The sequence below is a fragment of the Agelaius tricolor genome, unplaced genomic scaffold, assembly GCF_023055355.1.
Source record: "Agelaius tricolor isolate 1412-34295 unplaced genomic scaffold, bAgeTri1.0.p SCAF_1, whole genome shotgun sequence".
In the NCBI taxonomy this organism is placed as follows: domain Eukaryota; kingdom Metazoa; phylum Chordata; class Aves; order Passeriformes; family Icteridae; genus Agelaius; species Agelaius tricolor.
The window spans coordinates 18,821,367-18,847,217 of NW_027269261.1; the positions used below are offsets into that span (position 1 = coordinate 18,821,367).

The 25,851-nt window shown below is 46.5% G+C and overlaps 2 protein-coding genes across 6 annotated transcripts; one reads left to right on the forward strand and one right to left on the reverse strand.

The window, feature by feature from the left end:
• Window positions 1–111: 111 nt before the first annotated feature.
• LOC139600300 (cuticlin 2-like) lies at window positions 112–1,190 on the reverse strand. The gene is made up of 2 exons (XM_071448402.1): window positions 1,113–1,190; window positions 112–831 (listed from the first exon to the last, which is right to left on the reverse strand). The coding sequence occupies exons 1-2, from the start codon at window positions 1,188–1,190 to the stop codon at window positions 112–114; spliced, it is 798 nt and encodes a 265-aa protein (XP_071304503.1).
• DUSP10 (dual specificity phosphatase 10) lies at window positions 494–25,634 on the forward strand. Of its 5 annotated transcripts, none has more exons than XM_071425637.1 (6): window positions 494–685; window positions 2,245–3,090; window positions 7,262–7,369; window positions 10,258–10,335; window positions 20,051–20,341; window positions 23,407–25,634. In XM_071425637.1, the coding sequence occupies exons 2-6, from the start codon at window positions 2,289–2,291 to the stop codon at window positions 23,670–23,672; spliced, it is 1,545 nt and encodes a 514-aa protein (XP_071281738.1). In that variant the 5' UTR covers window positions 494–685; window positions 2,245–2,288; the 3' UTR covers window positions 23,673–25,634. The 5 variants fall into 5 exon arrangements, with proteins under 5 accessions (XP_071281738.1, XP_071281721.1, XP_071281730.1 ...); XM_071425620.1 differs by having other exon boundaries at window positions 496–685; window positions 20,051–20,428; XM_071425629.1 differs by lacking the exon at window positions 10,258–10,335 and having other exon boundaries at window positions 496–685; window positions 20,051–20,428.
• The last annotated feature ends 217 nt before the right edge of the window (window positions 25,635–25,851 follow it).

Consider the following 25,851-nt stretch of genomic DNA (forward strand, 5'->3'; position numbering starts at 1 on the left):
TGGTTCCTGGGTTTTCCTCCTCCCAAGTACCTCATGAGGTCTTGTTTCTGACAGGGAAGGACTGCTTGGAAAAGCATCTATACAGCATCCTCTCGGGTTGGCGCCGCTGGTTCACTGCTGAGCCTCTTGCGGCGGGGCTGGGGCGGACGGGCAGCACTGCCCGCTGCCGCCGCACTCCGGAAGCGGGGCTGATGCTCTCCTGGCCTCCGTGGCTGGTGCCGCTGCCCCATTCCCGTGGGCCGCGGCCGCGGCCGCGGCCACGGCCACGGCCGAACGCAGGGCGCTCCCGGGCGCTCTCCGTCCTGCGGGGGGCGCTGCCGCGGGACCGCGCGCGGGGGCCGCCCCGCCCGTCCGCGGGCAGAGGCGGCTGCCCCGGGGCTCGGGGCCGGCGCCGCGCCCTCCCCATTGGCTACCGATGACGTCACCGCCCCACCTCCGGGCCGGCCCCCGCGCTTCGATTGGTCGGCGCGGCCGCCCGTCGGCGCGGGCCCCGCCCCCGCCGGGCCGTACATTTACGCGGTAGCAAAAGAGAAAGTAACGAGGATGGTGCGGGCGGCGTGCGGAGTCTGGGGCGGGCGGCGCGCGGGGCAGCGGGCGCGACACGCACCGGCACCAGCGGCTCCTCCCGCGGCGGCCGCCGCCACCTCCGCCACCTCCGCGCACCGGGACGGAGCGCGACGCGCCGGTGAGTGCGGCGCACGGTGCGGAGCGGGGGCCGCGGCTGCGGGGGCCGCGGCTGCGGGGGCCGCGGCTGCGGGGGCCCGCGCCAGGGCTGCGGTGGCGGGGAGCGCCGGCCCGGCCCGCCGCGCGATTGGCGGTAGCCCCGGCTCCCTGCGATCGGGGGCAAAACTTTAGCTTCTCTCTGCTCCTGGGCTCTTTCGTTGTCTCCCCTCGCTTGGGTAACTGGGCTGTCTCCCTCGTTTATTAAACAATTTTAACTGCGTCAGGCGAATGCGCTCGGGGCGCCCTTATCCTAGGTGTTATCCTAAAATAGGACGAGGGGAGGGTTGGGAAAAGAACGGGCTGGGAAAGCCTCTCGAGCGAGCCGCCGCTGGCCCCGCTCTGCCCAGCCGCGGCACCTCCGCCGTGCCCGGGCGGGCGGGTCGCGGCACCTTTCCGCGCTCCGGAGGTACCCGCGGGTTTGCTACGTAGAGCGGTGGCTGCTGGAGGTGGCAGTGCCCCCCGGCCATCCCTTATTCGGGATGGACATCTCCTAGCCGGCCCGGTGCAGAGCCGGCCGGGGCGGCAAACGGGAGCTGCGAGTGCTCGCCCCGCTCCGGGGTCTTGGTGGAGTTGGTGAAGTTGGTGCTGGGATGGGTTTTTCAGAGAGAGCTGCGGCTGCTCCCGAAGTTGCTGGTGAAGGTGACGCACTGTCAGGGCTGGCTTTGGGTATTTTGTTCCTGTCGTCTTCGTTGTCTGCCGAGTAGAAACGGGGGGATTCAAATCCTGCGTGCTGCGTCTTAGCAAATGGGAAGGCAAAGGTGGGGAAGGCAGTGACCTTGCCTGGGGCGGAGGAGACCACTCTTTGAAGAAGCTGTGAAGTGGGGTGGGGAGCGGGAATTTACCTCACGGACTGCTGGAGAACAGCCGACTTCCCGAGCCTGGAGCTAAGGGCTTAACTGGGATTGGGTTCACCTCTAACAGGGGGAGGGAAGTGCAAGGTGCATGCTTATAAGGATCTCCAGAAGCTAATTTTTTTGTTTTCTATTGGGTATTTTTTTGTTTAGCCTTATGTGTTCAAGTTTGTAACTGTCTCAGAAAATTTATTCACAGGCTAATTTTATTCCAGCATGCTGGAAAAGTTGCATATCACCTCTGACACATTCAGCTATTCAGCTCTTACGCGTTCCTCCCTGTAGTGGACTCAGCCCAGTAGTTGCTTCCTTTTCAGTGAGCAACGGGATAAGGGAACGTGCCTCTGTCGTTATCAGTGGTGAGCTTTGCAGCCTGGGGTTTCGGAATAGCTCAGTACCGTCAGCATGTAGCTAAATGCCTTCCCCTGGGTGTCACTGCACAGTCCAAGCTGCTCGTGTGGATTCTGCGTGCTATGGGTGCACATGCAGATAGCTGAAGTATTCTCTGCAGCACTGAAAAGGCTTTTTACTGTGAACTGGTAACTGTCAGAAGGGGTGTAGGGGTAATGAGTGTCGGCAAAATAAGTTGCTGGATCTCTCAGTTTATGTGATTTCATGATCTGTTTTCATCACCTTTTTTCTTCTTTCCCTTCTGCTTTTTCTTTTTCAGGGTGATCTTGAGTTCTTCTTAACTTGCTAGTGCTCAGCCTCCTCATGCCTCCATCTCCTTTAGACGACAGGGTAGTAGTGGCACTTTCGAGGCCAGTGAGACCTCAGGATCTCAACCTGTGTTTAGACTCCAGCTTCCTTGAATCTGCTTCTTCTGCTGGTGAGAGCCACTCCAGTCTGCTCGGCGGAGTTGTCGTGTCCCTAAAGACTGCTAATCTCACGTATATGCCCTCATCCAACGGCTCTGCACGCTCTCTGAGTTGTGGATGCAGCAGTGCCAGTTGCTGCACTGTGGCAACTTACGACAAGGACACTCAGGCCCAAACTCAAGTGAGCACCAGTAGCACCCACACCGGAGCCTCCCCCGCCTGCCCTACCAACCAAATGGTCAACAGCAATGAGAACACCGGCAGCCTGAGCCCGCTGGGCGGAGTTGGGAGCCCTGTCTTGGGCAGCACCAAGCAACTCGCCAGCATCAAAATCATCTACCCCAATGATCTGGCCAAGAAGATGACCAAATGCAGCAAGAGCCACCAACAGAACCAAGGTCCTGTCATCATTGACTGCAGGCCCTTCATGGAGTATAATAAGAGCCACATTCAAGGGGCTGTCCACATTAACTGTTCTGACAAGATCAGCCGGAGAAGGCTCCAGCAGGGCAAGATCACAGTCTTGGACTTGATCTCCTGCCGGGAAGGCAAGGACTCCTTCAAGAGAATCTTTTCCAAAGAAATTGTAGTTTATGATGAGAATACCAATGAGCCGAGCAGGGTGATGCCTTCCCAGCCACTCCACATAGTGCTGGAGTCACTCAAGCGAGAAGGCAAGGAGCCCTTAGTCCTAAAAGGTAATTCTCCTCATTGCCCAGACACAGTGTGTTGGTTTGCTTTGCAGTGTGTACTCTCTGCTGTTAGCCTTGCTGATGGTTGCACCTTGAAAGCATCTGTTTATCTCTGGGAAGGCCTGGGTGTCTCAAGTCACCAGTGGCAAATCAAATGCCTTCCATGGACAAATCATGGTGCTGGTAGCAGAGAGGTGCTTGCTTTTCTCTGGATGTTGTCCTTGAGTAGCAGGAGGGGTGAGAAGTGCAAGGAGGAGGAAATGTGCTTCCTGGTGTCTGTCTGTGCAAACAAAGAATTTCCCCCAGTGCTTATTCTGAGTATTTATAGCTCAAGGAGCAGAGGTCCAGGAGGGGATACTTCTCTTTTAGTTTGTCAGACTGACCTTTACTTAGCAGTCTTATTTTAGTCCATGTAAAACTGGACTCATAGGTGCTGGAGATGGACAGTGGGAGAGTAGAAGGAGGGGGGAGGAAAGATAAGGGAGGTCACTTGGTCTGAGGCATTGTATCATGGACCAGTCAGCACAACTTGAGCAATCAAGCCCAGTTTTGGTGATACGGGGTCAGAATAATGGACAGGGGGAAATTATTTGTTTAAAGAGTGATCTGAAAGTGGTGTGTTTCTGTGTATGAGTGCTTATTTATGTATATGGCTTTCCTGTAAAGGCTCCTGTTTTAATATGGAATTTGGTTTATCCCTAATGCTCTGGTGGAGATGAGCCCCACCAATTAAGGCATCATCCAAGGACACTTCACTTTATTCTCGAGATCCTATTTATAACAATGCTGTCCTCTAGATTAAATTTCCTTTCCCCTGGGTGCTTATGCCATTCAGAGGTATGGTTGGCAGAGACTGGCTGTGGCAGGGGGAAACTATGGAAAGATTTGCTGCTTAGCTCATACTGTATGTATTTAATTTGCTTAATTTTTCTGTGCAGCTTGCTACTTCCAACCTGCACAGTGTGGCAGGAGAATGGAGTGGGCTGGTACTTTATCCCTTTTCCTCAGCTGAGTTTCATGGCTTTGTAGGATCTAGGGGAGCTGTGAGATACTCCTCTGTGTGTCTTGGGGAAGCTTGAAATTGCTGAACTGTCCCCTTGCTCCTGGTAAGAGTGTGGTCATGCTGGGCTTGTTTTGATACTTGCTACAGGATCCCAGTATGCTTTTGTGGAGTCTGGGGTCATCAATGAGGCGCTTGGCAGAGTGAGGCTGCCACTGGAGTTGTGCCTTTCTGGTGGTAATCCTTCTGTTGTACAGCCTTTGCAGCTGGGTATGTATATGTGGTTGTAGTCTGCAAGCCTTCCTATCTTTAGAAAAGTGGAGTGCTGAAGGTGTTCTCTGTGTTTCTCTGAAAACACTGCACCTTCTCTGAACCTCGCATAGTACTTCTTCAGTACCTGGAATGAGATCATGGCTGAGATGAAGCTGCAGAGCAGTAATTGGGCAGCGCTGAGCTGCTGGGCCATCACCGTAACTCCACTCCCATTCTTTGAAGTGGGGCTCCAGATGGGGTCAGATGGAGTTGAGCATGGGATAAAGCAGCATTTAGGAAGGCTGCGGCTAACTTTCCGAGCTGGGGGCGTGGCACTGAAAGCACTCGTTATTTAGTTTCACTTGACAGATAGCGTTTTTTCCGTCGTGCTTCAGCCGCCCTGGAGCTGGCGTATCCCCATCCTTGTGTTCAGGCGCTAAAACGAAACTGGGGGTGGCCGGGGAGACCTCTTTGCTTGGGTCTGTTACTTTTAGTGATTTCTCTCGCTCTCCACTGCCCGGCCCTAATTTATTGCCGGCCCATCTGATCCCCCGTGTTGTTTTTGCAAACACTGGTTGCTAGCCGGGCTGTCCAAGTTCCCGTCCCCCCATGCGGTGCCACCTTCTCCATGTTTGGTGTTGCCTGTCAGCCCGCGGCCCCGCTGCCGCTCTCGGGGCACGCTGGCACGTCGCGGGCTCGGTCCCATCGCCGAGCCGGGGCTTGGGTTACAGCTCTGCCTGGCCCCGCCGGCGAGCGGCTTTGAGGTGCCCCAGGCTTTTTAAGCAGCACAGAAACCTTTCCAAGGCCGGGCCGTGATCTATAGATAAATGTATGTATAGTGTGCCTTATGAGGCACGAGTTAAAAAGACATGGTGTCGTTTATTTTTAATGTAGCAGACCAATGTATAAACTAGCGATGTGACAAGAGAGGGTTTCATGTATGCTGTGGCATGGAAGATTTTAAGACTTCAGTTCCTCCCTTTCTATCCATTCCTCTTCTTGCTACTTCCTTTAACATTTTTTTGGTCATAAATGTAACACATGCATAATTTTGATTTAAGCTCTTAAGAAAGATTTGCTTATTTCTTTTGCCACGAGGCACAGCAACACTTGAGACAGGCATTAATCGTCTATTTTTGCAAAAAATAAACCCATAAGGATCCTGTATTTTGTAGTCCTGCTATACGGGCAGTAGCAGCCTGAGCTGTCCTGGCTAAAGCTGCTGCTCAGTCTGTTTATAAACAAAATAGGAAGAAATCATATTTCCCCCAACACCCCATGACCATGTTATTCCATGTTTGCTGAAAACTAAAGGCCTTGCTTTTTGTTGATGCTTTTTTTTTTTAATTTAGTTTTTTTTTCTTAGCATTGGAATGGAGACGGGGGCAGTTATATGAGCCCGGTGTCCCTTCTACTTGAGGCCAATGTCAAAGCTGAATTTGGAGAGGGGAAGAACATGGTTCTGTGACCCCAGGCTGGGTCAGCAGTCCTGGCCCTCCTTGGTAGGGCTGTACCCCTTTCCCTCCCGCAAACCCAACAGTGAGGCATCACTGCCTTCCCTGAGCACCTCAGCTCATAGCAAAAGTTTCCTTGAGTCTTGGGAGCTGGTGTGCTTAAGATTTCTACTAGGACCTCAAAATGGAAAGTGGGAAATTCATTTGCATTCAGATGAGAAGTACTAGTTTTCCATGACTGAAACATTTAGGCTCGGAGTTCAGCTTTTTTTTTTTTTTTTTTTTTTTCACAAGCTAAATTCACTCTACAAAGGAAAATAAAATGAAAAATTGAAGCATCTATGCCAGCACATCTTGGCAGCTTTTAACACAAGAGGAGTTGCCTTGTCTCCCTGACCAGGGTCCAGTGGCATTGTCTCCATCCTGCCGTTCTTCCTTTTCCCTCAAGACCCAGCAGCAGGAGCCTTGTGAACCTGCTTAAGTCTTGTGTGTAGTTTGTAAGGGCTGCTGTGTTTGACTTCAAGGAATTTAAAAGTAGAGGTGAAAAATATGATTTGGCTTTTTTTTTTTAATTCCCACTATATGCTGTAAACTCATGGCTGGACTTCTGCAAAGGAGATGGGGAGGAACCAGTTGGTTCCTCCACAAAACCTGATTTTGTTCACAGTCAGAGGACTTATTTATGCTCTGCCTTTCAGTCTTCTCTCTGCTCATCTGACGGGGAAATAAATGAAGTGACTTGCTCTCATTATAGTGGGGAGTGTAAGACCTGCCAAGAAACCACTTCATGCTTTCTGCCATGGTCTAAGAATAGTTTCAGATCTCTTACCACACTAGAGTCACATATCAGCAAAGTTGAAACAACTACAAAGGGACTTTTTAAGCAAGTAATTATTCCTTACAAAAGGAATAATTATTTGCTTTATATTCTCCTACGTTCATGTAAATACTGTGATCAGCTGCCTTTGGAATACCTGACCTGGTCACTTGTACAAATACCTTAATTATTACTTTGATTAATTATAGAATTTAACACTGTCAGTGTTGCTTTAAACCCTAATTGGATTACACTGCACAAATGTATTTGAAAGTAAAACTTGATGTAATGGTCAACAAATCCAGCTGACCAACAAAACATGTGCCTGGCACTTATTTCCACCAGAGATCTCCACTGAATAAGTATTAGGTCATGGTTGTAATAGGGAAATGTGTAGTTTTAAAAACACAGGACATTTCACACGAGTCACTTAGCATTTAAAAATAAAATGTGTTCCCTCTGTGTGGCAGAGGAGAGCTGGCCCTATCATTCACTGGGGGAAAAGCTTCTGCTAGCTCTGTCAGGTTGAGATTTCACCTTCAGTGTTCAGGCTCTGATTGCTGGTGCTTAAAGTATTTTTCTACTGGAATAAATAATATTCTTTGCCATCACATCAGAAAATTGTTTGTATGTGTCATTACCTTTTGCATATAGATAAATTGGGATGCTGGTGTGGCTGGAGACCAGGGTCTTTGACATATTTTGAGGGTATATTTCTGCAGAGGAGAGTTACCTCTACATTTTGCCTATTCAACAGTAATGGTAAGTGTGGCTTTTTCTCTGAGATTATGGCATCTGAGAGTTTGCTGTGCTGGCTTGCATGGTGCCTATCACATTTTAACTGTCCTTGGAAAGAGAGCAATGACAGTGCCTTGGAAAGGGAGGAATAGAAAGGAGATTCCCCCCCTAGCTTTTGCTCCCCAGTTTCTTATGCCCTTGGAATTAAGAACCAAAATGTTACATTAGGCAAACCTCTCTGATGCTTATAAAGAAAAATCTGGTTCCAGTTCTGTGTAAACTGGGGTAGCATTCCCTATGAGGTTCCTGGTAGGTAGATGTTGGATTATAATTAGCTGAGTGCCTCATGTGCTGCCCTTACCCTTGCCCTGCCAGAAAATTTCCTCGACTGAAATCTCTCTAGGATGGTGTGCTCATCTGTCTTCTGGCTTTTTGTTCTTGAGGTGAACAGAACCTTTTGGAGAGGCTCAGAATGGAAGGGTAGCTGTGTTTGAGGTTTGAGTGGTGTCTGGATCTTAACTAATACAGCTGAGCTATTAAAAAAAAAAGTTTTTTAGACCTGTACATGTGTGATTTGCTTTCAAAGCAGCAGCCAAAGTTTTCACTACCCTTATGAGCACAGAGGTTTTTAGTGAGATTGCCTTGGCTTTATGATGCATTTGAAGAGGGGGCCCATCCCTTGTCTTTAGGCTATGACTTTTTACTCTGTGAAAAGCCCCATTATATTTAGGGCTATTTATTTATGCAAACAACTCAGAAGTGAAGAAATGCTATAAATATAAGCAGCATGCAGACATCTCAACGTTTCCCTGCTTTGCAATTTCAGCAGCTAGTCAGGAGGGAAACATCTCTCAAATATTCACCATCAGCTTGCAGGGCTGTCAAGTCATGCTATTTAAATAAATAGATTATGGTAATCTGAAGATAACCTAATGCCTTGTTCCTCTGTGTGTGAGACGAGATTTTGTGTGGTGCTTTGGCCTTGTTGGGAAGTCCCTGGTGGGCTTGGGAGAGTGCTGGCTACAGAAATCACAAGGCTGACCTGAATTACTGTGAGCAGCTGTTTTTCTGAAGCTTTGAGTCTAAGTTCTCACCTGAATCAGTGTGTAGCAGTTTTTTAAACACCTCTGTACTGTAAAAGTTAATTTGTTGTTATCATAAAGGTGTTTGGTAAGCTGGGGCTTAAAGAAGAGCAGTGTATATATCATGGATGTCACCTTTCCCTGCTTTATGGAAAAGTAAAGGCAGCAAAGAGTCCGGTTGAGAGGAGCTTGGACCAAGGTGCTGTCTTGAACATTGCATTTGCTTCAGCTTCCTCTGGCAGGCTTTTCACCTCCTCTTGATCCATTGAGTGTTGAGGGTTGTGGGAAAGCTGAAATGTGCACTAGCGCTCTTGGGTTCGGCCACCGGTCCTGGCAATGCCACTCAGGACACTCTGTGATGAGGCAGAACTGGGACTGCTGTGGGCAGGAGGCACGAGGGATCCAGGGGATGTGTTTTTGCAGCTGGAACGTTCAGGGCAGCTCATGGTCTCTGCACAGTATATTGATAAATGCTCTGTGGTTCAGTAGTGAAGCTTGGGGGTTTTGTTGTTTCATTTTGTTTAAACATCTTGTGACTTTTTAGTACAGGAAGCTCTTTGCTTCCATTAATGTCTATGGTGAAGGCAGCCTCACATCTGGGAGCACTCTGAAAGTTGTTTTTGGTGTGTCCTCTGCTGCTTAGAAAGATTTTGATTCCCCATGGACCTGTGTCCTACCCAGAGGTGGTCTCTGACCTAGTTCTGGAGCAGCATTTTGGGGGCTGGAAGGAAAGGGGAAGAGATGGAGAAGCAAGTCTGTCCACCATGTGGTACAAAAAGGGAGGAACTAGACTAGAGGGATAAATCTGGGCCTAGATAGCAGGGCAGTCTTGTGGCCAGGGGAGCTCTGATTAAGCCAACACGACAAACTTGCCATGAGGTGTAGAGAAGTTATTTTCATCTGATTTGGATGTGTTTTTTTGTTTTGTTTTGTTGTGGGTTTTTTGGTTGGTTGGTTGCTTTGGTTTTTTTGTTTGATTTTTTTTTAATGCCCTTTGCACCATTTGTTACACAGAGCTTATCTCTCTTGTTGCCATTGGTGTTAAGTGTGTTTGATCCTGGCTCCATCCACAGTCACAGTGGTGCCCTGGGAGAACACAGCTACCTGCTGCAGAGAGTGGGAGATGGATTTAGGAGCATTCTCTTCCCTTGTGCATTTTTGCACATAATTTTGCAAATTTTAGGCTCTGATTTGCCTCCAGGAATTTTTTTTTTTAAAAATAGAGGTTCATCTTCATGTGTTTCTCTGCTTGGGTGAGGGAATTGCCTCCTTTTACAAAGGAATGCTCTGCTCCCAGTAAAAAGAGCGAGATCAGGAAGGGGCACAAGCTTCTGATCTCCTGGCACTTGGTTTCAGTGAGCCTGTCCCAGGAGAATGTGTGCAGAGAGACCTAAACTGGCCAGTCTGCAGGGAGCAACTGGGACCTTGTAGGTCTAGGTGCCACCTAGTCCCTCTGACCTGAAAGAATGAGCTTCTGATTGCTGCTGCCTGGAGCAATGCCACCCTTTGTCTAGCTCAGCTACACCCACCCACAGCTCCTGCAGTGGGAGCTTCTGCATTGGGCTGTCCCCACTGGAGGGTCTGGGCATGGTGGGGTCAGGAGGGAACTGTAAATCTGTCATTCCCTGCTGCTGGAGGACAGGAATGCTCCTACTGGGTGGGAGGGTTTGGGAACCCCTGCTCCTGCCAGGGTTAAGTGCTGCTTTGTGTGCATGCAACACCCTGCTTACAAGATCAGGGCTTTGAAGGAGTAAATTGGAAAATATAAATTAAGAGAATAATAATAGAGATGTGAACACATTTGTTTCCAACTCTTTTACTATGCCCTAGCTTTAAAAAGTCTACAGCCTGCCTGGATAAATTCCCACTTGATTCACTGCAACAGAGAAGAGCTGCTTCTAATTAAAGGTAATAAAAAGAACAAATGTTACTCTTTGTCCACACATGAATTATCATATATATATTTTTTTTCTTACAATGGCTTAAAGAAAATAGAAGAAAACTTGCAAGCTTCTGTCATACCAGTCAAATTGGTTGTCTCCAGTTCATTATGCCAAAGTGTGATATTAAGCCTTATGTAAGCAGTTGAACACTAATGCTTTAAAGCAAAAGCTGCTCTTGGAGCAGTTGACCTGCACTATGTTGATGCTGGGCTCTTAATTATTCTTATTTTCTGTTAAGGTAATGGGAATCTGTCTGTACAGTGGATGAGAGCTAAAAATAAGACTTTTGCTGCTGCTTAAAATTTGCTGGCATATTTTAGGTACAGAACCACTCTGATTGTTTACAATGAAATTATTCATAGGTGTTAGTCCAGGAAGGCAGAGCATCATCTCTGTTGAGGGACAACACAGTTCTTATGTTTCCTGGGAAATATTAGTGGAGACAGTGACTTATTTTATTTGGACACAAGGGTTGATTTTCATCTATCTGGAAATAATCCTTGTTTTATTGCTGTTTAGCTCTGGATTCTGTTAATATGTCTTTTTCTCTTCCCCCTCTCCCTGCTTCCTTCTTGCCTTGAGTCTGAAGAATATGGATGCAATCTTTGTCAACTTTCTCTTTGCCTGTGGTGTTTTTGGGGGCTAGCCTTGGTTCCTTGACCATTTAGACTGGGATGTATGTGCCAGCAGAGCTGGCCCTGAAGCTTTTATCAAAGTGGGGGCTAGCATACACCATGCTAGTTCCAGTAATGTGCTGCTTTTATTTTGGACTCTGTGGCACTGAGATATGTAAAGAAACCATCCTTTCCTTTCCTTGTTTTTCCTTCATGTGTTTTGGAATACCTTGCTAGAAAGTGTCAAATCAGAGCCAGATACTGTTATTTCTAGATAAAAGGGTAGAAACTTTTCAGTCTAAAAAGAGTTTAAATTCATCAGGAATGGATGGTACTCCCAAATGAGAGTGTGCTATATCAGCACCCTGTTTTCCTTTCATATTAATGTGCATGGTGCTGGTGTTTCTGATGTAGAGGAGCAGTGGCTTAGACTGGAAAAGAGCCTGTGTTATTCTCAGGAGAAACAAAGCAGCCTGCCCTCTCTTTAGAAAGAAACTGTCCTGGAGAAGTTGCTCTTAAAAGGGGAAAGAGAATAAATGGGTGGCGGAAGCATGAAAATGTCAGTGTTCTCTAAAATGCTCAGATTAAACAGAAAGGTCTACTCCTACGCATCCAGGATTACGCATGTCTGACACAGTGCTGGGACCCTTCTACCTCCTCAGACGTGCTGAGCCACAGCTGCCCGCATCCTGCTCCTGTGCTGGCTCTTTCCAGGCCACTTGCTTGAGAGATGCATATGGTGATGACCAGGGAGGGAACTGGTAATAGATTAGAAAACAAATGAAACTTGCTGTTTTGGGCAAATCTGCTCAGCTCTACCTCTGTCTGGGAAAACAGACCCATAGCTCTTTGTCAATATAAAACCATTTGTGGTATTGTATTGCATTAAAATAGTTTCTGTTCCCTCCTCTCTCACTTCTCCTGCCTCTTTTGTACATAGCTTTAGCATTTCTTGATGACCTTTTTGTTAATATGATTTCCAGTGGGAGCATTTCACAGTAGAAGTATGTATTCCTTCAGGGTTTATGCTGACATTTCCAGTGATTATTTAATTGGACTTCATGTTAGCCTGCATCCCCATGGGAACACATACTTTTGCCATGAGAAGTTGTAATGTGACTAATTTTGAGTTTCTGCTATAAACGCTTGCCCTCCAGGGAGGGTACGTCCACTCCTCCATGGTGGCTGCAGAGTCGTCACCATAGTGTGTTTGGGTTGTGGGGTTTCTTGCCTTATTCCTATTTACATTCTTGTATAGTTTAGTCCTTGTACCAAAATTCAGAGCAGGCCTTCTCCTCTTTCACCCTCCTGACCGCTCCCCAAGGATAACACAGTGGTTTGAAGAATGCTAGCTTATTTTCCTGTGAATACTTGAGGTTTTGTTTTGAAATAAGCAGAATCAGCACTCCCGTAACATAGGGCAGATTTCCAGTTACAAGCTGGAACCACTGTCTTGAGTACAGAGAGGGGGTCCCAAATTATTCAGGGTGGCTTCTGGACAGGCTGATGAGCCCAAAGGTTAGTAGCATCTCTTGGAAAAGCTGACAGGTAAAGGGATGGGATATGTGAGTTTGCTTGGGTGTTCAGGGTCTGAGAAAAAACCCTAAATTTAAGACACAAAAAAGTATAAAGAAGAGTTAAACTGAAATCCAAGAAAGGTTTTCTAGTGGCAGGTCAAGGAAGAAAGATTGTTTTTTCTAATTGGAATGGATTTAGATGATCTAGTAGTCATGAGAAGAGGAAAAGTGACGAGGTGAAAGCTGATGGTGGAAAAAAGCAAGTCATGTGTTGAGGTGTGGGAGGCTCCTGGGGAGTGATGGTGTGGTTGAAAATGGATGGTGGCGGAATGGGAGGAGACGAGAATGGAGCTGGACAGAGCCAGCAACTCTGGTACAGTCTGGCAGGGAATGGGGTTTTGGATGACTTCTTGCCTGCCTCCCCAGGATGTGACCCTGGGAGAGCCAGCTTTGCTGTGCCTGGTGTCAGAGGAAAAAAAATAAAAGTGGATGAGGCCAGGGACCTCAAAAGCCAGTGAGAGAGGATGTGCTGTGACAAGGGGTGTGAACCATAGTGAGATAAAATTAGAAATAACATGCAAACATTTGTGCATGTCCCTTGATGCTGAGGGGAAACCTTTCGTCTTTATCCGGCGTTGCACTCTTGACTTCTAAAGGGACCTCAAAGCCATTGTGTCAAGGATGTCCTTGTGACTCCTCTAGGCCAGAATTTGTGTACAAACTGACCTCTCGGGATAGTTCCCACATGGAAAAAAACTGACCTTGCAAGTTCTTTGGAATGTGAAGTTTTGCCTTTTTTTTAAAGTGCTGTTGGCAGCTCAGTTCAAGGGAGAGACTAGATTAGATTGAGTGTATCGAGGTGGAAGCTGTTCTTTGTGTGTGATGTTTACTTTTACTTTTTTATGTTTGCTCAAAGCTTAATCTTTTGCAGCACAGCTGTTGCTGAATGCTGTGTGGGTGACAGGGAAAGCCCCATGGCAGGGTTTCCTTGGAACATCCCACAGGCAGGTGAGCAGTTCACTAATGTCACCTGGCTGAGTGTGGTCCAATAGGTCCCCACCCCTGTGGATATAAGGGAGTTGTCCTTCCTGCTGTGTGGGCAAATACAGTATTTCCAGCCATGTCAAAGTTGCTGCAGCAGTGAGGGCAAGCCTTGAGCACTGCTCAGCTGTAGCTGTGGTGAGGAGATGGCCATCTGCTTGAAGAGTAGGAACACTCCTACAGTGATCTGCTTGGATTGGCCCTGTTGCTCTAGAAGAAGTTGGGGAAGCAGAGCCCTGCTTGGGCAAGGAAAGTGTGTGTCTTGTGTTGTTCTGAGATCTGAGCATCCCTTCTTTCAGTGCCTCAGGATGGATAGAGCATAATCCTCAGGACACACCAGGAACCATCTTTGTTATGGCTAAAATCACTCCAGCAACATCTGTGAGCAAGTGTTATGGCTGCATCTTCAATAGCAAGGTCGCCTTAGGTCCTGTGCATGATGGATGCAACCCCAGTGCCTCCATCCCCTCCCTGACAGTTTCCTTGGTGCTCAGCAGACCTACACCTGCAGCCATAGCTGTGTTGGTGGCATGAAGAGATGGTCTAGGTTGTTGTCCATATCCTAGGAGTGGATTGGACCTATAATGGCAGAATTCTGCTTCAACCTGTACAGCAGCATCTGCCTTGGTAGAAGGCCCATGGTACAGGAGCAGCCCGCATGGTGGCATTGCAGTGGTGGTGGCTCAGCACCAGTGCGCCACCCTGCAGCAGGACCTCTAGACACTGGTGGGCAGCATGGTGGGGGGTAGCTGTGAAACCTGGGCCCTCCTGCTCAGGAGGCTGAGGAAGGAGGAGAGCACTTGGTGGGTGAAGCATCTGGACAGTACCTAACTTCTATTTTACATGCTGGAGTCACGTTTGCTTAACCTTGAGGCATCCTGTGCTTTGAATCAACTTGACACAAAGTCATCTGTTCATTAATAACACAGGAGCAGTTTAATTGTTGTCTTAGTGGAAAAATACATGAGACTGTCATCAGCTGTTGCTTCTGGCAGTGCTTTTCTGCAGTAATGTAAATAAATGAGGTCACAGGTTTAAAGGAACAGGCTGTATTGCACAAATTCAAAGCATTGTCTTAAACAGATACACACCAATTGTCCGAGTGTCTCTGTCCTGCACCCCAAATGCTCCCTGTGAAATTTCAGCCCTAAATTCACTCAAACACAGCTGCAGGGTTTGCTGTGATGGTACTGATAGGGCACATGCTGAGTGGGTGTTTTAAAGCTTGGCTTCACTACTGAGCGACTGAAGCTTGTGTGACCAGAACTGTGGTATCACCAGATTCTCTGCTGTGCACTCCACAAGAGCCCAGCAACACGAGAGGAGGGGAATTTACAGATCGAACATCTCTTTTGCTGATACTTCCCAGTGTCCTGGGATTTCTGTTCTTCTTGTGCTTGTGTGTGCATTGCTTTTTTTTTTTCCCCCCCTTTTTTTTTTCTGAGATAGCTTTGTGGTATTGTAATCAAGGATGAGCAGATCCAGAAATCTGCCTGGACGGCTTTGAAAACCATATAAAAGGTCTGGTTGTCTCCTAAGACCACATGCTTAGTCTAAATATGGCTCCCACATCTGCAGTCTGTCGTGTATACAAGTATGTTCCTGTTTGCAGTGGGAGCGGGAACACCCAGTACCTGCCATGGTCAGAACAAAGTATATCCACACCGATGAGGTAATGCAAAGGTGTTGCTTTGTGGTGAGGGTATTTGACTGTAGCTGCCTCTCTCTAAGCTCTCCCACTGGAAACAAGGTCATTTACTTCCTTAACTTTGGGGCAAGAGCCTGTTTCCAGATAGGAAACATATTGCAAATGTGCCAAAGCATATTGTGAACTCAAATCTTAGTTTGCATATAGTCATGCAGCCAGAGAGCAGCAGTGGTGGCTGAAGGAGAGACAGAGGAGGAGGCCAGGTACAGGTGTTACTGTACTCCTTGTACTTAAATTCTCAATATTCTTGAACAACAAACAACGAAAACCCTAAACTAAAAAGCTGCAGTGGTACAAACAAATGAAAAAATCCCCTCAAACAAACAAATCCCCAACCAGCCAATCCACTTTTATAAATTTGTTTCTCTGGATTTCTTTGAAGAGGATGCTATTTCAAGGCCATAGTCTCTCATAAAAAGCTGGCTGCCTCATTCTTGCTGTACCTTTTGTGCTTGTTTTGCATCGTATTTGCCCTCTTCTGATGGCAAATGACGGACACTGTGTTAAGCATGAATTTAATGCCAGACCCATGATTCTTGTCTTTTTTTATTTGTTCAGAGCTGCTTTGGCTGCTGTTCAGCTGCTCACCTGGTCTTGCAGTGGTGGTGTGAGCCCTGGCGTCCTGCGTGGCTTTGGAGCTGGAAAATCTGTGTGCAGCTGCTTCTTGGGTGCTGCCTGATGGGAAAGTTTGAGGAGCATTAAGTGAGATGTTTATGGGCAGATGGCAGCAGAGAATTTGAACAAATGAATGGGAATAGCTGGAGCACGTAAGGTGCTGACTTAAAACTTCTCCAAAATTTTTGAGGTCTCAGACACTTCAAAGTCTGTTGTCACTTACTTACTGTTCTGGCAGGGCAGGATGTTGGAAAATGTCACGGAGTTACAACTGCCAGAATGGTTCTGCAACTTGGGTCTTGCATCAGTGGTGAGCAAAGAGCCCTTGGTGTTCTGTTGTATTCTGCTAAATACCACGTGAGGCCATCTGCCAGCAAGGGTTCTACTTCACTGATTGATTTCCTCATGGAAGAAATACCTTGGGTTCCCCAGAGTTCTGAGTATCCTTGTATGTCCATCTCTGTTTCGGTTTGGGTAGGTTCAGCCCTCTGAACACCTGCCCAGCAGCCGTTCTGGAACAGAGCAAAGGCACTTGGGATGTTGTCCGTGCCCAAGCACAGCTGCATCCCACTGGCTGGGCATACTTCCTCATGCTTTAGTCATTACAAGCTCTGTGGAGTGTTTAAAGCCAGGAGAGATGGGCTGCAGGCAGGACAGTGTTGAAATGGACATTCATCACTGGCTCATCTGCCTGCTGGCATTTTGGTTTGTCACTGAAGGTGGCTACACTCCTGAGTCCGTACTCCGTGGCTGTGGTTCCAGCAGACTGCCATGCATTCCCATGGACTTTCTTGGTGGATATATTACGTTGCCTCTCTACTTAGGTTGTCTCTATATGATGAAGGCTTTTCCCATATTGCAAACAGTATCTGAAAAGCTGCTTTTAAAATGCAGCTTTTGTGCTAGTAAGAGACTTCTGCTAAGTTGTGCTTCTCGGCCACAGGTGCTGTTACTGCCCTCTGTAATGCTTCCTACATTCCCCAGGTTTGGAAAGGCTTGGGCAGGGTGAATCACAAAACAGCTTTTGTTACAACCCCAAGTTGCGTCTCTGCATCCATGCCTTGAGCTTCCTTGTGATCTGGAGTTGTGGTCAGTAGCAGTGGTGTCTTGCACTTTACTGAGTCTAATGAATCAACTCTTAGACCAGGCTTGCAAGAGATTTGTGTTGGCCTCTGGTGTGGGAGCAGCCTCTTCTCTCCCACCTTTTCTACTCTCCCTAAATGAAGACTTGAAATGAACTGAAATAGCAGCAGCTTGCCAAGGGAATACAGATGCATTTGAATACTTTGTATGTTGTATTTACCTTCATGTGGAAAATCCATCCCTCTCTTTCTGACTGATCATTATTAACTTTGCTTGGACCTGTTTTGGGAGGTAGTCTCAAACTTAAGAAAAGCCTGAGCATTATATGTGCTTGAGTGCCACTTAAATTACTCTAGTGCCTCATAAATCAGTTTGTGCAAGGATCGTGTGTGTTGAGAATGGAGCAGCACTCAGGAGGTGTCTGGGTCCTTTTTTGGGACCTGCATGACTCATATGGCAGCACAGATACAAGCTAAGCTCCTGCTCTTCGATTAGAGTTCAGCTTGATGCCATGACTGCATCTTGCTGCATCATTTCCTGGGTACCAGTGTTCTTGTCCTGTCCTCCCTTGCTGACATGTCTGAGCCAGAGCAGGTTAGTAATCCTCTCCCCAGTAATGTGTTCTTTCAGGAACATTTGCTCGGAGAGTTGCTTTAAATATTGTTTGAAATGACTTTTTAACTCTCCTCTCACATGAGGAGATGAACAAGGAGAGTGGGGGATGTGAACTGACATTGGGAATGGTGACACTGGCAAATGTCTGTAAAAAAATTGTGAATGAAGGTATTATATGTCTGGCTACTCCACTTGTTGGGACATCTTCCGTATGTTGTATTTGAGGTCCCTTCCCATCCTTTGCCCTGATGTTCTGCTGTGTCTTACAAGGCAGCTGGTGAAGCAAGATGATGTCTGCCACACCATCAGTGTGTCCCCACCTGAGTGATGAACCAGTGGGGTTCTACCTCCAGCTATGGCTGCTTATTCCCAAAAGTCATCAGGAGAGGTGGAAAATGAGCGTTGGCTCTGGAGTCACTAAAAAATAAAACTTTTTCAGGGGTTTTCTTGGGAATCCCAGCATGCTGCAGCTATTGTTTAAACAGCAATATTCAAGCTGAATGGATTGCTTGCCCATTCAGAAAGATGGGAATGTAGGTTAGGGTTTAGTCTTTAGCCTAGACTGTAGGCTGGGGCTGTTGGTTTAGATGAGACTTCAGACATCTTCAGCTTGGGGACCATCATCTTGTTTATTTTCTTGAGTGGACTGAGAAGACTTTTCAGGCCCTGTTGAGGCCAGGTGGTGCAGTTGAGATGAAATTTTTGTCCTTGCTCTTCTTTCTAGCCTGATCCCCTGTTATAACAATTTACAGAATAGAGATCTTTAAGGCAAATCTGTTTGCTCTGTCCTATAAAGAGCAGAAATAGCTGAAGACAAGCACATTTTTGAGGCAGGGGAAATATTCTGCATTTTGTAGGCATTTCAAGGATTTCAGGGAAATTACATTACTAGCAGTGCGTGAAGGACACAAGCTTGGATGTGGAAAAGGGTACTTTCATTACAGGGGCTCAGATGGTTGTAACTAGTCTGGGTGCCTTGTGCCCTTGAAATACAGCACAGGGCACTGAAATGGGCCTGGGTGGGTCCCACCCTAAGCATGTCACAGACACTTGAATTGGACATTTGAATTGCAGCCCTCAACAGTAGGCATTGAAACCCTTTGCTGTGTCTGATCCAGAGCCTGAGTGGGGGCATATTTTGCTTCACTTTAACACTTTCACTGGATCACTGTGAAAGAGCATGGAAAAGACAAATAGCTTCTCTCTTATTTTTTTCTTTTTAAATAACATTATTGGGAGGGTGACATTCTGCATTTATTTTGGCTAGTGGGGCTCTTTCTAGTAACTTCAGATTCGCTCTCCTGGATGTTTTTTGGCCTACAGTTAACAAAGTGCAATTGAGCCTGAGCACTTGGCTCATGTTGATGCTGAGCATGACTTCAAGTATCCTGGTACAACAGCAACGTGCGTGAGGTGGGGGGGAACACATCCCTGCGTTTCTCCTCTTTCCGCCTTTTTCTTTCAGAGGAGCCACCTGTTAGCATTACATCAGTGACTCCCAGGAACGCTGCTGCCTCCTACCAAAGGCCTTGAACAAAGTAGTAGTTCTTGTATTGTTTGCACTCAAAGAGCTGATGTCATGCCAGCTGATGTCATTGTGTGCTTTATGGGATTGCCATGGAAACTGGGCAGGTGGGGAGCCTGCTGCTGATGTCAGTGCAGAATGAGGTGTAGAAAGAAGGTCCACTTTGCTTGCTCCAGCTCTGTGAAGCCACCCTCCTCAAAAAAAAAAAAAAAAAAAGAAAAAAGTAAGGGAAGGGAAATGGTTATTGAAAAAAGCCAGCAATAGAGCAGGGAAGGCATGAGCTTCCTTCACTGAAAAACTGACTTCTCCCTCCCCCCTCAGATCCAGTTCCCAATCCATTTTAATGTCCTAAAAATAACTCTTGCTAGATATTTTCAGGTGGCTGGGGCAGCAAAAGGAGAGCTGTTTGCCATATGTTAAGCAAGCCCCTCAGTCGCTGTAGGTTACAAGGAGTGGTTTTCTTTTGTTTGGGCGCACAGACGGGTACGTGCTGTTCCCTGGAGCGATGCCGGGGTGAGCTGCTCCCATCCCCTTCAGAGCTTTTGGGTGGGGAGATGCCCTGCAGGCCTGCTAAAGGGCAGGTAAAGCTAAGACTGTCCCAGCTGGCTTGCTGCTCTGCTCTAGTGCGCTGATAGCCCCTTGGCCCTTAGTTTTGGTGAAGTTTCTCTCTTGAAACTCCTTCCTTGTCGCGTGGGCTGGTAGGTGAGGCAGCCTCAGCAGGCTGATGTTGCACAGAGGCATGTTTGTCTGTGAGCCCTGTTGTTCCTTGGCACCATCCACTGTGCAGAGGGAGGACAATGCCTGCTGCTGAATCATGCCACCCTTGCTGTCGACAGCCCAGTGGCACTGTTTCAGTGGTGGTGGGGACAGTAGAACCAGCTCCAGTCCTTGTGGCCCCACTGTGTGCTCTGAAGGAATCTTGGGGTATCTAACCAAAGTATCTGCTTGATCTCTCTTCCCAGGAGGACTCAGTGGTTTCAAGCAGAACCATGAAAACCTCTGTGACAACTCCCTCCAGCTGCAAGAGTGCCCCGAGGGGGGAGGAGGGAGCGGTGCCTCCGCTGTGCCCCCCGTGCTACCTCAGTCCATCCCCACCACGCCAGACATTGAGAACGCTGAGCTCACCCCCATCCTGCCTTTCCTTTTCCTCGGAAACGAGCATGATGCTCAGGACTTGGAGAAAATGCAGAGGATGAACATTGGCTACGTCATCAACGTGACCACTCACCTGCCCCTGTACCATTATGAGAAAGGCATGTTCAACTACAAGCGGCTCCCAGCCACTGACAGCAACAAGCAGAATCTCAGGCAGTATTTTGAAGAGGCTTTTGAGTTCATTGGTAATTACCCTTGCCTGGAAATACTCCTGTTTGTTTTTTTATTGTTATTATTTTTACCCGTTATAACAATTTAGAGTGAACTTTATGCTTTGCCAGCAACTCTGAAGGCTGGTTAAGGCCATATTTCCTTTAGTTTGGGTTGTCAGAAATGCTGAGCACCTCATATTTCTGTCCTTTCTCATCTCTGGCCCATCTGGTTAAGTAGCCCGAGGTTACAAATTTTATCCAGTGATATTAACACCTACCTCCAGGCTTCTAAATTCAGGAAACCCCAAAAAATTGAGACTTCCGTCATCCCCTTGTTTTGATTCCTTTGAATTCCTAGTTTCCACACAGTGGCTTTCAGCCAGTTTTTCGTAGTGACTGTTCTTAATGGTCTCTCAGTCTTTGCTAACTTAATGAGAAAACTGACAAACTTTCACACTTGGCTTGTTCCACCATTAGATTTGTAGCTTCAGAGTGTATGTGTGGTTGAGCAGATAGTGATGAAAACTTGCATTAATAAGCCTCTAAACCCTGTAGGCTGTGTGAGAGAGTTCACCACAAACACGCCGCTTGTTGTGGAGATTGCTGAAGAAGTGACCCAGCAGCGTTGTTCTGGACCTTGTTACAATCAACACAGCACAGCCCTCAGCCAAGTTTGGGGCCATGCTCAGCTAGGCTAAAGCCAGATGGCCACTTCAAGCAGGGCTGGTCAGAGAGGACTTCAGCATGTGGTGCTGAAAGCTTTTGAAGACCTTGCCTTGCCCCTCTAGAAGTCTTTGTTGACACTACTTTTGTGGCATAGTAAAGGTACTTCGCTAGCACAAGTATGTGAAATATGCCAGGGGAACCACTGACATAAAATTCTATTTTCTTGTGCTGAGACTGAGCTAATTCCTTTACCAATACTTCAGGCTTGACGGAGGAGTACTAGACAAAGAAAGATGTGTGTTTGTGTGTGCAGCACAGTGTAGGTCCTTGACTGACCCCATAATGGCAGGGAGGTGCAGAGCCATGTTCCTCCCTCCCCTCCTTTGTGCTGGCTCTGCACTCAGGTGCACTCAGGCTCAGCAAGGATTTGGCCCCAGCTGTGGGACCAGGGAGGAGGGCCAGGCTCAGCAGGTTGCTGTGAGCCCATCTGCCCCTGCTGTGCACCGGGCAGGGCTGGCAGCTCAGAAGCAGATGGCTCCTCAGCCTTGCCTGGCTGTGTCTTGGCAGGGGGTCATGGTGTGCTGATGCCTGTGCTCTGCAGCCACACTGCTTTAGTGAAGTGAATAGAGAAATCACTGCTTATGCTGCAGTTCAGGTGAATCTTGGCATTCTGAGCCTTTGGGCTTGTCTTCTACAGTGTGAAGAAGGATCTCTAACTCAAATTTTCCCTTGTTTTCTTAACCCAGTCCCAGCAGTACCGGTAGTGCTTTCAGCTTCCCAAGCTGCTGGTTACTGTGTGCCTGGGAAGGTGAACACTTGTTTGGGTGAAGGGCAGAGAAAAGGAAACCTTGCTTTGATCCTCTAGGAAAACAGCTGTATCAAGAAGTCCAGTAAAACTTCAAACTTCAAGTTCAACAAGATGAGGAGATATTATAGGCTAAGCTTAGGTAGAGACTGTGAAGCTCCATTGAGGTCTTTCTGAGGTACAAGAGAGAGATTTCTGCTCCCCTCATCCCCTTGAATTGCAGGATTGGAGTTTTCAAAACCACTGAAAGGTAGTGTTTACCAAGAGCAGTGAAAGCAGCTTTGCTCTGGAAAGGTTTAGAAAGCCTTTCAAAACCCATTTTACTTCCTTTTTAATAATTGCATCTTGAGGGTCTGTCTTTGTTTTAATAAACAAATATATCTCTATTGAGAGTTTTTCTTCCCTCTCAAATTAACCAGCTGGGGAAGTAACTGGCCAAAGCTTTCCCTTCCTCAGGGTAAACTTTAAATTGCATTTGAGAAGATTTGGAAATGTTTAAACTGTGGATTGTTGGCCTATGTTTCTTTAAATATGTCTTCAAAAAACCACAACCAACCCCAGGTTTAGCTAAGACTAAAGCCATAGGAAGTGAAATCATCTCTGGGAATGTGTGGCAAAATGCGTTAGAGAGTTTCAGCTTTCTGAAATACTAACTGGCAAAAATGTCTAGAGGGATGTTGGCTTCATTTATGCTCTCACAGTACAGGTTGAACATGTGGGGCGGGTTGAACTGTACTCTTGGTGGGGTTGGATTCGAGCCAAAACCCGCAAACTAAATTCATGTTCTTCCTGTGGATTGAAATAAAAGAAGTAGTTGGAAGTGTGACTTCCTGAAAGTTCAATCTCCTGTTTTAACAGCAAGCTGTGGCAGATGAGGATGGTATGGTAGTGACTGTCCTCTCTCATGTCATGTTAGCATGTGATTAGAAGGACTCTGTCCTCCCTAAATGCTGCCTAGGGTCCCTCCCTGTAAGTGATGAATCTTGGTGGGGGGTGTGTGTGTATCCAGCTCCTCCTTTTGCAGAGGCACCACAGCAGAGACACCCACTGAAGCTCATTTCAAGAGTACTTTTGTAAAGCTTCAGAGGACAGGGCATTGAAACACATGTATTGTTATGAATTGAATCTGAAAATATCTGGTTTCTAGAAGTGGTTCCCTGCTCTGAAAAACAGGGAGGTTGAGCTGCTGACATAATGCAGTGGTGTTGCAACTGAGGTGGAAATGAAGCCTGAGATTCCTCATCATGGACCTTGCCCTCCTCACAAAATGCTCATGGCAGTGAAGCAGCATCTCTCAATGCATGGTTCCGCTAATAAAGAGCAGAGAATGGATGTGAGGATTTTCAGTGTCAGAGTGGACTGGGGGTTTCACATTCAGTAGCTCTGAAACCTTGGGGGAAGATGTGATGGAGGGGAAGAGACACCGTGAAAAGTTCAAATCAAGGAACTTTTCTCATTAAGTTACTCTTAATTGCACTGAGCTTGTTCTGATTTACAAACAGGCAGAAATCTTACTTTCTTTTGTCTGTCTTGTTTGCAGAGGAAGCTCATCAGTGTGGAAAAGGTCTCCTCATCCACTGCCAGGCTGGTGTCTCCCGATCTGCCACCATCGTTATTGCATACCTAATGAAGCACACACGCATGACCATGACAGATGCCTATAAATTTGTCAAAGGAAAACGACCAATCATTTCCCCCAACCTTAACTTTATGGGGCAGTTACTGGAGTTTGAAGAAGACCTGAACAATGGAGTCACCCCACGAATCCTCACACCAAAGCTGATCGGTGTCGAGACTGTCGTGTGACGGCCATGCTGCGAGGGGGTGGAACGTGTTCTTCACCTGATTTGGGGCAGTGATGGGTGGTTGTGGGGTCTTCTTTTTAGCTTTCAAAGGGGAGTTTTGTGGCAAACTTTTTGTGAATAAAAACCTTTTTTTGTAAGGAAAGGTTTTTAAAAGATCCAAGAACTTTGCTGGGTTTGGGATGCTGTTGTGATTTCCTTCTCAGACACCGTCACAGCAGGGAGGCTTCAGAGAAAAAGAGTACTTTTTAAAATAAAAACAACAGGAAAAAGAAATGTTGGGATTTTTTTCTTTTAAGTTTTATTTTTCCCTCCTCTCTGGCTACTTGTAGAGTTTATGGCTAAGTAGTCTGTGCAGGTTCATAGACTGAAGAAACCTAAGTTGAAGACAAAACACAAATAGCCAAAACAAAGCAGAAAAAAACCTCCCTGAAACAGAAGGGCCTTGGTTCTGCAAAGACTGTGCAAAATGCTCACTGATGCAAAGGAAATCAGAGCAGCTTAAAAGTCTGCAAGGCACTTTTCACACTCCTGACTCAAACTAAAGAAGAAAACAAAGTTTATTTGGTGTGTTTCATGTTCCAGTTCTATTTTTCTATTTTGGGGTGTTAGGTTTTAACAGCAAGGGACTTCGATCATTTGATGCCATATGCCTTCACTGGCTTCTTGTGCAATAATAATTTGGGGTTTGTTTTGAGGGTTCAAACCAATAAGAGTTGGCTGCCCACTAATAATAAGATAATAATTTTTCAAGTCTAATAGTGCAACAGCAGCCAGCTTGATTCAGAAAGGATAAATGAGAGCAATTACTTCTTTCCTTTATATGATTTTGATCCTGGTTACAGTGCCATAAACCTTGTTACATATGTATATCAGAATGTACAAAAATGTAGAACAAGCAAAGTTTATTTAAAAATATTTTTCGCACAAAATATTGGTGTGTTTCAGTTGTCTATGTAAAAGAAATTTGATTATAAAACAAAAAATCTTTTGGAAAGTGTGTGTCCTTTTATTTCTTTAGCCATTTTCCATTTTCTTTCTATGGGATGGGGTTTTTGTTTTGTTCCCTTTGGTTTGTTTTTTTGTGGCATTGTACCTCTCCCATTGACAACATTGATCTCTCTTGTTTGGCATCTCCCCTTCAGTGTTGTGTTCCTGTCCTCTGCTGGTGGAACATGTTTTCTTTACTTTCTGCTGTACTCTTCCATCTCTCTGTAACCAGGTTTTTCTTTCTGGTTCAGCTGAATTAGCACTATTGGTAAGGGCTTTTTGGAACAGACCTGTTATTTCTACAGCTCAGTAGCCATTTGGAAAAATAAGAAATAAACAATCTCCACTGATTCCTTTTCATATTCCTGTAGTTAGCTTGTCTTCTGTGTTACAAAATTGTCCAGTTTTTAGACGTATGTTGGTCACATGTTCTTTTCCCTGGCTTCTCTATAGCCCTCTTGTTTAGCAGTTCCACAGTTCCTGGGAATTGTCCTCCTGGGATTTTCCCCTCCCTCTTGCCCTTCTTCCCTTCATGCCACTCCTTTTCCAGCTGTGTCAGTGTTGTGTGGTGTGTATTGTAGGGCTAATGTTTCTGCCTGTGTCCCTTGGGCAGCTGACTTACACTTTCCTTGTTTGTACTCACTTTTTTTTTAATGCTATGGTATGACCTGATCTGTTCTGGATTGTTACCACCTCTAAAATTTATTTGTATGACCCTAAAAGGAGTTGAAAAAACATTTTTTATGTGATTCTGTTGTGCAAACTGATCTATCCCAGGAAGGCTGATAGCAGTAAAGGCTTTTTCTAGATGAAAACCTACATGGACTGAACCAAGTGTAAAACAGGACCTGTTGGAAAACTTAATGTATAGTCACATTAGACATGTATATTTTTGTGGACATTTTACTTAAAATATTGTTACTATACCGATACTTTCTTGAAACTTATCCCTTTATTAAATTATTTTTCTACTGGAGTTGAATTTTAATTTTTTTTTCTTTTCTATGATTATTATTGGTCCTTTTGTTGAAAACATCCTTGGCAGTGATAGTTGCCCAGGAAGCAAAACTTCTTGAACTGTGACTGCTCCTGGAGCTAAGGGAGAGTGTGGCTGGACAGAGAGGGTGCCATTTGCTGGCTGGGAACCTTTGTGCTTTGGGAAGGAAGGAAGTCCCTTAGCAAAGCTGCTTTTT